The sequence below is a fragment of the Podarcis pityusensis genome (assembly GCF_964106645.2).
Source record: "Podarcis pityusensis genome assembly, chromosome: 6".
NCBI lineage: Eukaryota > Metazoa > Chordata > Lepidosauria > Squamata > Lacertidae > Podarcis > Podarcis pityusensis.
Window position 1 is genome coordinate 72,051,277 of NC_138030.1, and position 13,417 is coordinate 72,064,693.

Consider the following 13,417-nt stretch of genomic DNA (forward strand, 5'->3'; position numbering starts at 1 on the left):
CTCTCTCTCTCTCTCTCTCTCTCTCATTTTACCTATACAAAGGCAACAAGGTACCACCTGTTGTTTCCTCCCCCACCATTTTATCCGCACAACAACCCTTCGAACCAGGTGAACAACGCCATTGTGTTACCGGACAGCAACGATGGTATTCCTTAAACGTGGCTTGAATATGCTTGTAGACCTTGAGAAAGATGGCGTGGTCCCTGCTCCCCAGCTGAACCAGTATTTGAAAACAGCCCATGTGGCGTTTGGAAGATTGCTTGTGGCCTCCTGTGTGCATCTAAAACTAAAAACTGAACAAATTAAGAGGCATGCATGCAAGCATTCCTGATCCCTTCCCTCCCTAACAACAGGAAAGGGAGGGCGTCTCCAGACCATGAAGGGAGAGCCAATTAGGCATCTTTCCAAGATTCAGAGAGGCAGACAATTATCTGATTTTCTAGAACAACAACAATTAATCCTTTTACCCACCATCATCATGTGGAGCTCATTTCAGTCATCATGAGCCACTGTGGTGTGGGGGTGTGCAACTGACAGACCCACTTATTCTCCAGCCCTCTTCATGGAAAACTACGTGGACCAATAGTATGAGGTGATAAAATTAAGGTTCCTCTGCTGCTATGCAAATAATCACCCCACATTATAAAGTGGGCTTTGCCAGCTGTGTGACTGTTACTGGCTTGTTAACTCGATTCCTGTTCAAGATTACAGATAATTGCAACTCAGGCCATCACGAAAGGGGGGAAAACATCCTAACCGGCAAATCACAATAATATTTCAATCCGGTTAAAAGGTTGCTCAGACAGAGAACGTGAAAAGAACACACAGCATCACTGAAACCTTTCCCAACCTGGAGCTCTCGAGATCTCAGACTACAACTCCCACGAGCATGGCCAGTGGTCATGAATGATGGGAGTGGTAGTCCTAAACATGTGGAGGGCACCAGGTTGGAGGTGCTTTGATAAGCTGTGTTGATAAAGTGAGATGGTATCGTACAGTTCTGCAGTATCCTGTTGTTAGAATGGGATTAGGAACGCTGCTTATTTGGCACTACAGAATGAGAATTTGGGCTTTAAATGGGTCAAGTAATCTGATCCTTAAACTCATTCTTGAAAAGTTTCCAGTTCCTTCCAGCTCGTCGTATGATTTCAGAGTTTAGATTCCATGTCCCTGAATGTTTATATTTTTGAAACTGTGAAATTTTTCAGTTATGATCAACAAAACGAAAAGTCGCTCACCAAAGATAAGAGTCGAGTTGGCAAAAAGTGCAGGAGTTTCAAAAGAGGAGATGCATTAGTCAGCGTTTCCCATCCCACTCTGAACAGAAAGTCCTCACAGAACTTGACAAAGGGCGTTTTGTCCTGGCCTGCATCCATCTCCCTACACGCAGGAACTCCAAACGGCTCCAGTAGGAGGTTCTCTTGGTTGCTACTATAGAAGGAACTCAAAATCCCAAAGAGATAAGAAACAGTAATGTCTCTGCCAAGCTAGGTAGTTCCAGAAAGCTAAGTGTGGTAGCTGTATGGGTGCAAGAAGACAGAAAGCACTGTGGCTTGCTGTGGTGTGCTACATTGGTTTTAGCTTTCAGTATAAAGTGTGCTGAAGCAAAAAGGAAAAAAAAACAAAAACCCAGCCACAGCTCAGTGGGAGAGTAGATGATTTGCAAGTAAAAGGTCCTTGGTTCCAGTGTTTGAAATTAGCCAGGTGCCAGGCGTGTTTTGCACCTGGTTATCGGCTACTTGCAACCAAGTGGAGATGCCCAGCTCCAGGATGGTGCCTGACCTCTCCACCATCTGGGGATCATTGGATCTTGACTGTTTTCACGCACTAATACGGCATCCTGTAGATTCTATCAGTTATATTTCATCTGCACAATCTGAATCAATTTCACGAAGCAAAATGCTTTTTCTGTGCAGCCTAAGCAGGAGCAGCGAGCATCAGTATAGTGAATTGTTGTCTCTTGCCTTCGCTTGCCCCACCCCACTGCCCTGATCGCAGTTGTGAATAATATTCTTATATTATGAATGGTCCGTGTTGCCATTAAGAAAATGAGGTCTGAATAAAGGTAAAGGGACCCCTGACCGTTAGGTCCAGTCGTGACCGACTCTGGGGTTGCGGCGCTCATCTCACTTTATTGGCCGAGGGAGCCGGCGTACAGCTTCCGGGTCATGTGGCCAGCATGACTAAGCCACTTCTGGCGAACCAGAGCAGCGCATGGAAACGCTGTTTACCTTCCTGCCGGAGCAGTACCTATTTATCTACTTAAACTGCATGCTTTCGAACTGCTAGGTTGGCAGGTCTGAATAGGCCAATATATATGTGGACTGTCCCCGGATCAAGTGACTTTTCCTCTTTAAGTTCTCAGAGTTCTTAACCTAGCTCAAGGTTGTCATCTGAACTAGCCAGATAATCAATCCAAAATCAGACTTGGGAGCCGTATTGCCCCCAAATGGCAACTTGACGTTCCATTTTGGTTTAAGGAGTCATTTGGCACCTAGCTTATTTATCTGAGTTTCTAACATGGCTTGGTTCTGTCCCCAGGATCTCCAGGTAGAGAAAGACCTCCCTCCCCATCTGACAATCTGGAGAGCCATTGCCAGTTTGTGTGGATACCATACTGAGCAAAAGGGACCAGTTGTCTGACTCAGCTTCTGATGCTTCTAACCCGGCCCTGCAAATGGAACGCAGGCACCCTGGGTCTGCCCATTTGCTTTCTCCCAATATTTGAGAAGCAGGAGCTATGTTGCAGCAGTGCAGGCTTTTTCCTGGATGAATCCCCACTTAACATTTCAAGGTGTGGCACAGTAGCACAAGGAACACCATCATCTGCTTGCTGCTCTGTGCAAGTTTCAAAAGTGGCTACAGGATTAGCGCAAATGATCAAATCAGTAGAGCCTGGAGCTGATTCAGACAGTGTAACTAAGGGTGTATCCTTCAGGGGACTGGAAAACGGCATGTCTCCCACCTATGTTCTGACATTTATTCAGTCAACGAAGAGCCAAATCGTTGATCAGAGGATCTAGAATGCTAGCTCTGCAAAATCTGCAGGAAGGATCAGGTTTCATGGACAGCAGGTTATATAGATTACAATCCTAAGCATTTTTATTTCTGCAAAAGTCCCATTCAGATCAACTTGGCAAGCAGATATTGTTAGTTGCAGATTTATAGCACGTCAGGATTATTACCCCATGTTCATGCCTTGTCTGTTTCCCGTTCATTTACCCTAGCATAGGTAAGGTAAAAGTGCCCCTTCTCCACTTGTGATTGAAAATTATCCTACAACATTATATAAAAAGCATTGCAACCTCTGAAGAGCCCACAGCACCACAAAGCCTTCTTAACTGTTCATCTACTGGGCATTGAGTGAAAGCAATTGAAATGCATTTGGAGCGTTTAAATCCTGGGCAATAAGGCATCAGGTTTATTATAGGCCAGGTCTATAAATTAAGATAGCAAGCTCTCTAATTCTTTAATGAAGTTAAATGCTTTCGAGATTAATATGGGAATCAGCTCTGAGTGCTGCACTCAGTGACTTCTCCAGATGACACTATAAATCACACATAGAAACACCCATGTGCATCTAATACTCAGAGGTAGCTGCTTTGGCACTGAGCAAAAAGTAGTACTGTGAAATCAGAGTACAATTATGCCAGGATGGATTATTGCAGAGTTACCAGTTTGGTTCAAGATGCTTTTGCATAGCAGGAAGCGGGGAAACAATGGCTCTTCAGGTCTGGACTCCAATGCCCATCAGCTCCATTCAGCATAGCCAATAGTCAGGGATGATGGAATTTGTAGTCCAGGGCCACTGTGTAGCATTAGCAATTGGCTGGACAGCGTCGCCTGCAAGCATCCGACCAAAAAAGTTGGGTGTGTGATGTGGTGGTTCTGTATCCTCTGAGAAATAGACCCTAGGATTAGCTAAAGGGAGATTTGGATTTGAAGTTCTATTCTATGTGTGATTTCTTTCATGCCTCGCCTTCCTCTTTAGGTGATCCTTTCTTGTGCTAGAAATAAGCTGAAAGAGGGATATGCATACACAAGGTGAGAGTCAGAAATAATGCTTCATCGGAAGAAGTCTCATTGTTCAAACTGTAATTCAGCCATGTGGCTTTTGCTAAATGATGAGACACAAATTTCTAAGAAACAAGAGGTTAACTAGCTGTTCCCTTCTGCAGATGTCGACTCAGATGTATCTCCTCTATGGTGCTTATTTCCAGGTAAATGTGCATAGGATTTCAGCCTATGTTGGAACTTTTGAACTATAAGATAATGGACAGAAGTGTTGAGATAGCAGGAAAGGGGCCATCAATACCAGCACTAAAGCATGTAGTATCAGCAGAAACATCTGTTGCACTTTATTCTTGTTCAGGCTGTGTAGCAAGTTTAATTTCTCTGTGTTTCTGCACATGCATACTTTTAAGTTTTAGGTACACAAAAACATTCAGAACAGTTCTCCTAGAACAGCGGTTCTTAACCTGTGGGTCCCCAGATGTTGTTGGACTACAACGCCCATCATCCCTGAGCTCTGGCCTTGCTAGCTAGGGGTGATGGGAGTTGTAGTTCAACAACATCTGGGGACCCACAGGTTGAGAAAGGCTGTCCTAGAAGCAGTTGGCTGCCGTTTTTCAGCTGGCTTTCAAAAACACAGAATTGTCATGGCCCCAGACCTGGAATCTACGGAAGCAGGGTCCTCCAATGATGTGAGCCTCAAGGAGATGGATCCATTCCTTGGTCCATGTCATGCAGAACTGCTGTCACCAGAGCCCACACCTCCTTCCCTAAACCTTCAAGAGACCCCTCTGTCACCAGGCTCTGAGGTTGACCCACAGATGACTTAGAGGACCAGGAGAGCCCCGAGATGTCCCCACAACTTGAAACTCGGGACCCAGAAGAAGCCAATGGCTGCAGAGGAAGGCCGTGGGACTTTTAATCAGTCAGATTCAGGAGGCTGGGTCTCTAGTTAATGAATACCTAACACAGGCAATAAGGATCTGCTGCTGATGAGACACTTGTATGCTTTGCCTCAGCTGCAGGATCGCTAACTGTGGTCCTGAAATCCATGTCTAGGCTCTTCTCCCAAGGTGCTGATCCTGCTTCACCTCACCTTCCTGTCTGCTTGCAACCATATGAATACTGACCTTTCCCCTTTTGGGGGTCATAACCTCTTTGTGGTGGTAGGCGTCCCCATGGATCAGGACAAAAACAATCCTTGGCCCAGTTCTCCAAAACAGTAGGGAAACCTGTGTCTGGACTGTACCATCTGAGACTGCAGGTGGGAGTTCAAACTATTGAATGCTTCCCTTATCAAAAATAAAAAGATCCCCCCCCCAAAGAAAAATAGGTGATGAGAAGAATACAGTTCTACTCTAACATTCTCCCTTGGGGGCTAATTTTCTATAGGAATGTTTATTATAGAAGGTTTCCATAATGTAGGGATGGAGAATCTGTGGACCTCTAACACCCATTAGCCCTAGCCAGCATGGCCAATGGTCAGGGATGATGAGGGCTGAGGGTACCACAAAATCTGGAGGGTTGCATGCTTCCCATTCCTGCTATAATTGAAGCCTCCAGCTCTGATCTGAAGTAGTACAGTCTAGACAAGCCTATCATCTCATCTGCTACTTGTGAGACATAGACCTTAATTGTGCCTTCTTTGTACCATATTGTGTAGAGTCATAATTTTGGGTTCTTGATCCTCTGCCCATCTAGTTCAAGACCAGAAAATTTCCACTTGCTTCACCGAGCCAGGATCTGTTCCCAAAGCGCCGTCCTGAAGTCATTTTGGGCATTGGGCCAGACCCTTAAGAGGTGATGGCTTTGCAGATCATTTGCAGCTTATCAGCGCGGTGCCAAAATACTTTGGGAGAAATGGCTAACCTTGCAGCTACTTCTTCAAACAAGTTAGATGTGTATAAGCTTGTAGCCCGAGCTTCAAAACCCCCGGATTTTGTTTTATTTTGATCTGGCTACCATCCTCATCCCTTGCCTGTCTCTCTTCTGAGAACAATTCTGCAACCAAGCCTGTTTTCGTCCTGAAGACTCACCCAAGTGCTGTTCCCTTGGGACGCCAGTGGGCAGAAGATGAATGAATTAATTTTCTTCTTATCCAGGAACGCAGGCCATATGGACCTCCTGAAGTCTGACGTGTACTTGCATCTCCAAAGGCAAAAATACTTAATACTTCCTTGCTGTCTGGACAGCTTTTCTTTATTTCCACTGATGAAAGCTAATTAGAAAAACACAGAATTCAAAGAGACCATTTTAGAATCTGCAGCTAAATTGCTTCCCTCCCAATTCCCTGCCTCAAGCTCATTATCTTATTTCCCCTTAATTTGTTTAGGAAATGTTGGGTTTGCTGGTGCTTCTGTTTGCCCAGTGAGGGAGAGCATTGATCTCTCTTTGTGTAAGTTCCTGAAGTCAGGGGAGTCAGCAAGGAGGCATCACCAAAGTTCATGCGTATGTAGAAGTCTCTGACGTCTGCATCGCTGGATCGTGTCTTCCTGCAGGCCTGAACAATGTGTCCCTGCACAACTTAGGACCAGGGTACCTCAGGGATGTCCTGAATCCTTAAATCCCAGCTCGATCACTGAGATCTTCTGCAGATGTGTCATTGGTCGTTCCCTGAGTTGGTGAGGCTCGTTTGACAACAACGAGAAGCAGAGTCTTTGGTGTCATCAACTCAGTCCTGTAGAATACTCTGCCAACAGAGTTTCAGCAGGCAACTTCTGTGCCAACTTTTAAATGCCTGCTGGAAACTTTCACATTTTGCCGGGCAGGTGCAGGCAATTAAGGACACTTCCTTCCACAACCGTTAATTGATGTCTGTTTTTAACTCTTTTATGGCCTTACTGTATGGTTTTTTTGCTGTCAGCCGCTTTGATAAATTGCTGTTGTTGTGACACAGTTGTACGCACATATTTAAATAAATAAACAAATAACTTCTAACAAGCCAAATTCTTGTTCATTTTGCCTCGTGTCTCAAGTCCTACAAATGCTGGAAATGTACTTTCTCTTTTTAAAGAAAGCTGAGAATCTGAGGACCCTGATTCATTCAGGGGAGAACAACTCTTATCTTGCTGAAGCTCTCGTAGTATCTGGTGGGGGAAGTCCTAGCTCTAGACTTCCTGTATCAAACAGAAAGTTGATTTAGGCTCCCCCCAAAATTATTGATTCCATGATATGGAAACAACAATTTGAAAGGGGCTTTGAAAGACTCTGTTTGCTTGGTTTGAAACACCACCCTTAGCAAGGAGTAACTTGTTTATAGAAAAGAAATTGAGAGTAAGTAGAGATTTTCAGAAATCCAAATGGGGTGTCGTGGAATCATAGGGTTGGAACAGATCTGAAAACAAGAGTCTTGGACCATCCACCCTCATATTCCCTGGCCCAGTTCACACAGACCCAGACCACAGTTCTGAGAACAGATACAGTACAGCAAAGGTACCCGTGGATTCACAGAGACCGTGCAGAGACAGAAGTGCAGAGAGCAATTACCGTATTTTTTGCACCCTAACACTCACTTTTTTCCTCCTAAAAAGTAAGGGGAAATGTCTGTGCGTGTTATGGAGGGAATGCCTACGGGTGGCATGCCTACGGATTTTCCTCCTCTAAAAACTACGTGCGTGTTATGGTCGGGTGCGTGTTATAGAGCGAAAAATACGGGTAGGTTTGTGTAGCCTGTGCTGCTGAATCCTCTAATGAATTGATTCTGTTCTCCCAGGGGAGTACAGGAACTGCAGAAGCAAGAGACCTCGTGCTTTCCCGTAACTTTTGGCAGAGCTTTACCAAACCATTCTTCAAAGAGGAAAGCAAAAATAAGAGGGGAGGGGGGAGAAATAAATCATCCTCCATTTTCTGTGCAGTTCACTTCGTGGTCTTTTGAACGATAGCATGGAATAGGATTGTTGTCCTTTGAGAAAAGGTTAGACGGCTCTTTCTGCTGTGTCTGGCAGTTTGTCTCCCTCTCCAGTGGAATTGCAGTGCAGGTGGGCAGTTGTGACCTTTCAATTCAAGCACTTTGCTTACATGTGAGATTTTTGCACATGATAATAGCTTCTGGTGCATCTGCATTTTCAAGTGATGTCCTTGACCGGCTAATGTTCTGCGATGGGGATTTTCAGGAAAATGTTGAACTGGGTCCCCCTCCCATGCTTATCTGGGCACTTTGCTTCAGGAATTTTTCTGATGCCCTCCTAGAAAGTGCTCTAATGTTCGCTTTAGCCTTGCTTAGCAAGCAAAGCTAGAAACTGAAACCTGCCGTTCTTGCCCGAATACTGTATTTGCAATTGGCATCCATTCATTTTTGCTAATGAGCTTGTGAAACAGAAGGGGGGGGGAATCCTCCCCACATTGCCTCTAATGGTGTCCAGAGTTTGGATTTCAACACTAGTCCTGGAATCATCAGAGTATCAGAGACTTTTGAAATTGTGAATATGAGCATAAGAGGTATTCGTAACCCAGTTGAATTCCACAAGCAAAGGAATGCAATTTTGCAGCTTAAAAAAATGCTTTGTACGTAAGCTGAGTGCAGATCTCTGTAATATTCATTTAGCATCCTACTTATGCTACTGATGATGTGATAAAAGGTGTCCACCCCCCCCCAAAAAAAAACACCTGTTGAGGCCTTGGAAGGGCAGTGACCAATGCTCTGCTTTTCTAGGGCATAGTACCAGACTGGAGCTAATTATTTGTACGTTCCTCAGGGCTACTGGATTTAGGCACTACCATAATGGCTTGGGAAGAAGCCACAAGTGAGCAGTAGATGTGAAGTTGCCTTATTCTGAGTCAGATAGTTGGCTCATCTAGATCAAAGTTGTCTACCCTGGCTGGCATAAGCTCTCCAGGGGTTTTGATGAGAGATTTTCCCAGTTGTAACTGGAGATAGCAGATACGGAATCTGGGAACTCTTGCATGAAAAACATCCACTCCAGCATGGAGCTGATATACATTGGGCCCCCAAGAGCTTCTGGAAAAGACAGACAGGAGTCTCCTCAGTTGGGACTGACAGGTAGGTTGAGTAGCTGGGGTCCATAACCAGCCCATTTTAGAATGAGGCAGGTCCCATTCAGACAGGTCTGGAAAGCAAGGTTTTGAATTCTAAGGAGCAATTTTCCTATTAGGACAGGTCAGACTTGGGAAGCCCTGGCCTGATAACTCTTAAGACCCCAACAGAATTTCCAAGTTTGGAAAGAACATTTGATGCACTCACTTATAACAAGGGTGGCCAGCGTTGAACTTCAACTCCTATCAGCCTGCCTTGGTCTGGAATGAGGGGAGCTGTATTCCAGCAACATCTGGGGCACTGAGTTGCCTTGTGAGGTTCTCAACAAATCAGAGAGCCAGCCTGGGAAACCAACCACTTCCTTGGGAAGTTCAGTGGAGAGACTTGGGAAGAGCTGATGCTACCAAGGACCTCCTGATTTGATGACTTAGCAACACCTGCTTCTAGGTTTCATGGGCCAGGCCGTCACATCAGTGCGAATTTCTGTGATCTCCTTGAACAGAGGAGGAAAACGGGTCTTTTCACTTTTTAAGTAACGTGGAATGAAGTAAGGAGAATGAGAAGCACCCTAACCATTTCTCCCCGCCTCCCTTCGCTGTCTTTCAGGACGATGATTCCTATCACTGAATTCCGCCAGTTCTCTGAGCAGCAGCCAGCCTTCCGGGTGCTGAAGCCATGGTGGGATGTCTTTACAGACTACCTTTCCGTTGCCATGCTGATGATTGGCGTCTTTGGTTGCACGCTGCAGGTAAACAAACAGGAATGCAATCTGATTCTGCCAAGGTAGGGCTGGAAAACTATTCCCAAGTGCTAGCAGAGTTGGTCAGAGTGGAAGACAGATAGTCACAATTTCTATTATTATTATTATTATTATTACTACTACTACTACTACTACTACTACTACCACTACTCCTACTACTACAGTCGTACCTTGGTTGACAAACACCTTGCGACTCAAACGTTTTGGCTCCCAAACACCGCAAACCCGGAAGTGAGTGTTCTGGTTTGTGAACGTTCTTTGGAACCAGAACATCTGACAGAGCTTCTGCAGCTTTCGATTGGCTGCAGGAGCTTCCTGCAGCCAATTGGAAGCCGCACCTTGATTTCTGAATGTTTTGAAAGTCGAATGATTTCCGTTCAACTTCCGAGGTACGACTGTACTACTAATCCTTGGTTAAATAATACAGGAGAGAAACTTACTAAGTGGAACCTTTCCATTTTTTAAAAAAGTGCTTATAGGTTGGAATCTAATCAATGAACAGAATCCACATGGACATTCTTTTTTAAAAAAAAACCTGCCCACAGTTCTTTTGGCTCCCTGCTGCTAAAATTCACTCCACTTAAAAGTTCTCAAAGTGCACTTGAAAGTTGCAAAATGAAACCTCAGAATTTGTCGTTTCCCCATCAAGTCAAAACGCAAACAATTAAGAAGCTTTGAGCCTGATCCATTTTCTTGCTTGGCAAAACCAAGTTTATCCTCCCCTCCCTCCACTTTTGTGTGTGATACTTTCTTAAATAGCTTGAATTCTTTGAAGGGAAAAGCAGCACCCATTTCTGGCTCTCTCCCTCTTCTTCCCACCATTTGGCAATGTCTGGTCTTATTTTTCTCTCTTGGTTCTGCTTAGAGATGACATGGCAGTGTTTGTTTTATTTAATGCCCCCTAATTAATAAACGTTCCCGAAAGGCAAAATAACGGAAAGTCTTAATGGCTTGGCTGTTAACTAATAACTCATATTAATTCCACAAGGTTTAGCTGAAAGTTTAAACAACATCAGATTGTCCAGACTTGTTTAGGGTGGTCTCTACAACAGTGTCAAAAGTTTTGTAACATTCTGTTGGACTAGAATTATGAGGAAGCCCCCCTTGAACCAGGAAAACTGTACCTAAGGAAGTTGAGAGATGTTCTTTTGAACCATGTTAGGCATTACAAAACCAATCCATTCCCCTTGGGGGCAACAGGTTGAGGTTTATATTTCTTTTTCCATCTCTTGGTCTTTTCTGGGTTGGATCCACACGGACAGCACAATCCTAACCAGGTCTGCTTAGAGAAGTCCTATTGAATTTAAAAAAGGCTTAATCCCAGTTAAATGGGATTTCAAGTTAGCCAGGTCCCATCTGCACCGCCCATCATACCACCTTCAGCAGTCATTGCTTCTTCCAAAGAATCTTGGGAACTGTAGTTTTTATTGATCCTGAGAGTTGTTAGACCCCTATTACCCCTCAAAGAGCTACAATTCCCAGGGTTCCTTGGGAAGAGTGACTGGCTGTTAAACCACTCTGGTAATTGAAGCTCTGTGAGGGTAATAGGGCTCTCCTAGCAACTTAAAACCTTAGAGTTGGAAGGGACTCAATGGTCATCTAGTCCAACCCCCTGCAATGCAGGAATCTCAGCTAAAGCACCCATGACTGATGGCCATTGACCCTTAACAAACTACAGTTAAAGGATAATGGTGGGGGGAGCCATTTTTAAAGTGGTATGAAGCTGCTTTAAATGTGTACTGCAGAAGGGGACTCAAAAGTCAGTGATTTCAATGGGTCTGATCTGATATACCGGTAAGTACAGTGGTACCTCAGGTTACATACACTTCAGGTTACATACGCTTCAGGTTACAGACTCCGTTAACCCAGAAATAGTGCTTCAGGTTAAGAACTTTGCTTCAGGATGAGAACAGAAATCGTGTTCCGGTGGCACGGTGGAATTAGGAGGCCCCATTAGCTAAAGTGGTGCTTCAGGTTAAGAACAGTTTCAGGTTAAGAACGGACCTCCAGAATGAATTAAGTATTTAACCCGAGGTACCACTGTATTACTAAGTCTGGATCCAGCCCTGTAGTGCCCGTGGTTATCTTACAGTTAATTAAATTAGAGATTGTGCTTAATATTAGCAAATATAATAATAATAATAATAATAATAATAATAATAATAATAATAATAATAATATTTTTTTTATTTATACCACACCCTTCCCGGTTCAAAACCCTGGGCTCAGGGCGGCTAACAACAAATTTAAAACACTTAATTGTAAAAGCAGCATAAAATACAGTATAAAAACATGAATAACAATAAAATTCAAAATTCGGAAATCAATTTAGGGGAAATAAGCATTAGATAATCACCAGGGCTAGCTGGCTGAATTGGTCCTACTTGGGCCAGCGAAGAGGCCAGGGGAGAATTAGCTGTGGGGTCTCAGAGCGGGTAATCTTCATAAAAGGGGAGGGGGAGGGAAGAGAAAGGAAATCAAAGATCAGGCTGAATTCAAATTAAAGGCCAGGCGGAATAGCTCTGTCTTACAGGCCCCACAGAAGGAGGTTAAATCCTGAAGGGCCCTAGTCTCATGGGACAGAGCATTCCACCAGGTTGGAGCCATCACTGAGAAGGCCCTGGCCCTGGTGGATAGTCTGACTTCCTTAGGGCCCGGGACCTCTAAACAATGGTTATTCATGGACCTTAAGGTCCTCTGCGGGGTATACCAGGAGAGGCGGTCCCGTAAATATTAGCACATGACTCCCCTCCAAAAAAAATCATGGGAATGGTGGTTTCACCCTCACAGCACTGCAATTCCCAGCAACCTCAACAAACTACAGTTCCCAGTTTCTTTGGGGGAAGCTATGCGCTGTAAATGTGCACCGAATGTGCTTTAAATGTACATTGCGCATCTGCCCTCAGGAACAAACTGAGCTGTGTTCAGGTTGCCCATTTTGACCTCGTGGCGTGGCTGCCTGCCTCTTTCTTGGCTCTGGCAGTTCCTTCTTTTTGCACTACCATATCCTTAAACTATTGCATGAATACACTGAAAATGGATCTTGTTTGGCTATAGAAGCCACCAGCCAGTTCTTTCTTTTTTTTGCTGAAGTAAGCACACTCAGAATGTGCAAAGCGAGCGCAGCTCCGGGAAATGGCATGTGAGAATGCAAATATTTGCATTCCTGCCTATTGCTATTTTATAAATGCTCTTTCTAGATAGCAAGCTGTGCCTTCAACCGAAGCCAATGAGGATTTTTCCTCCTGGCATGAATCTGTGATCGCTCAAGTAATGCCAGTAGCCGAGACCAATCCATCATCTGCAGTGTCACTGTTATTGATAACAGTGCTAAATATTTAATTTAGAGGGTAGAATCCTGCGAGGTGTCTGGTTCCCTGTCAGACACATGACAGTTGAAAGCACCCAAGGAGCCTTGAGCACTCCGTAATGGTACATTACAGCTGCATTTTTGGGTTGTGCCGTCCTCGGAAACAGCGCCAGACTAATTGTACTGGGGATGGAAAAAGAAATTTGTCATCCGCAGAACTGTGGTCGTATATAAGCACTGATGCGATGAGTCATTTCTCCACTGTGTTCTGAAGGGAAGTAGACGCTTCTCCACATGTGTGGACTTCTTCCTTGGCAAAGCCTTCTCATCTGTCTTGTGCATA

At 44.5% G+C, this 13,417-nt stretch overlaps 1 protein-coding gene across 2 annotated transcripts in view; it reads left to right on the forward strand.

Moving 5' to 3' along the window:
- The window catches only part of LRRC8C (leucine rich repeat containing 8 VRAC subunit C), a 38,803-nt gene that overhangs the window by 16,999 nt on the left and 8,387 nt on the right, over nt 1-13,417 (forward strand). The window contains exons 2-3 of one of the 2 annotated variants that reach the window (XM_081008623.1): nt 8,663-8,753; nt 9,611-9,752. In XM_081008623.1, coding sequence (XP_080864749.1) covers nt 9,615-9,752 — 138 coding nt within the window. In that variant the 5' untranslated portion in view covers nt 8,663-8,753; nt 9,611-9,614. The remainder of the gene's footprint in view (nt 1-8,662; nt 8,754-9,610; nt 9,753-13,417) is intronic. The other variant, XM_081008622.1, reaches the window with a different exon arrangement.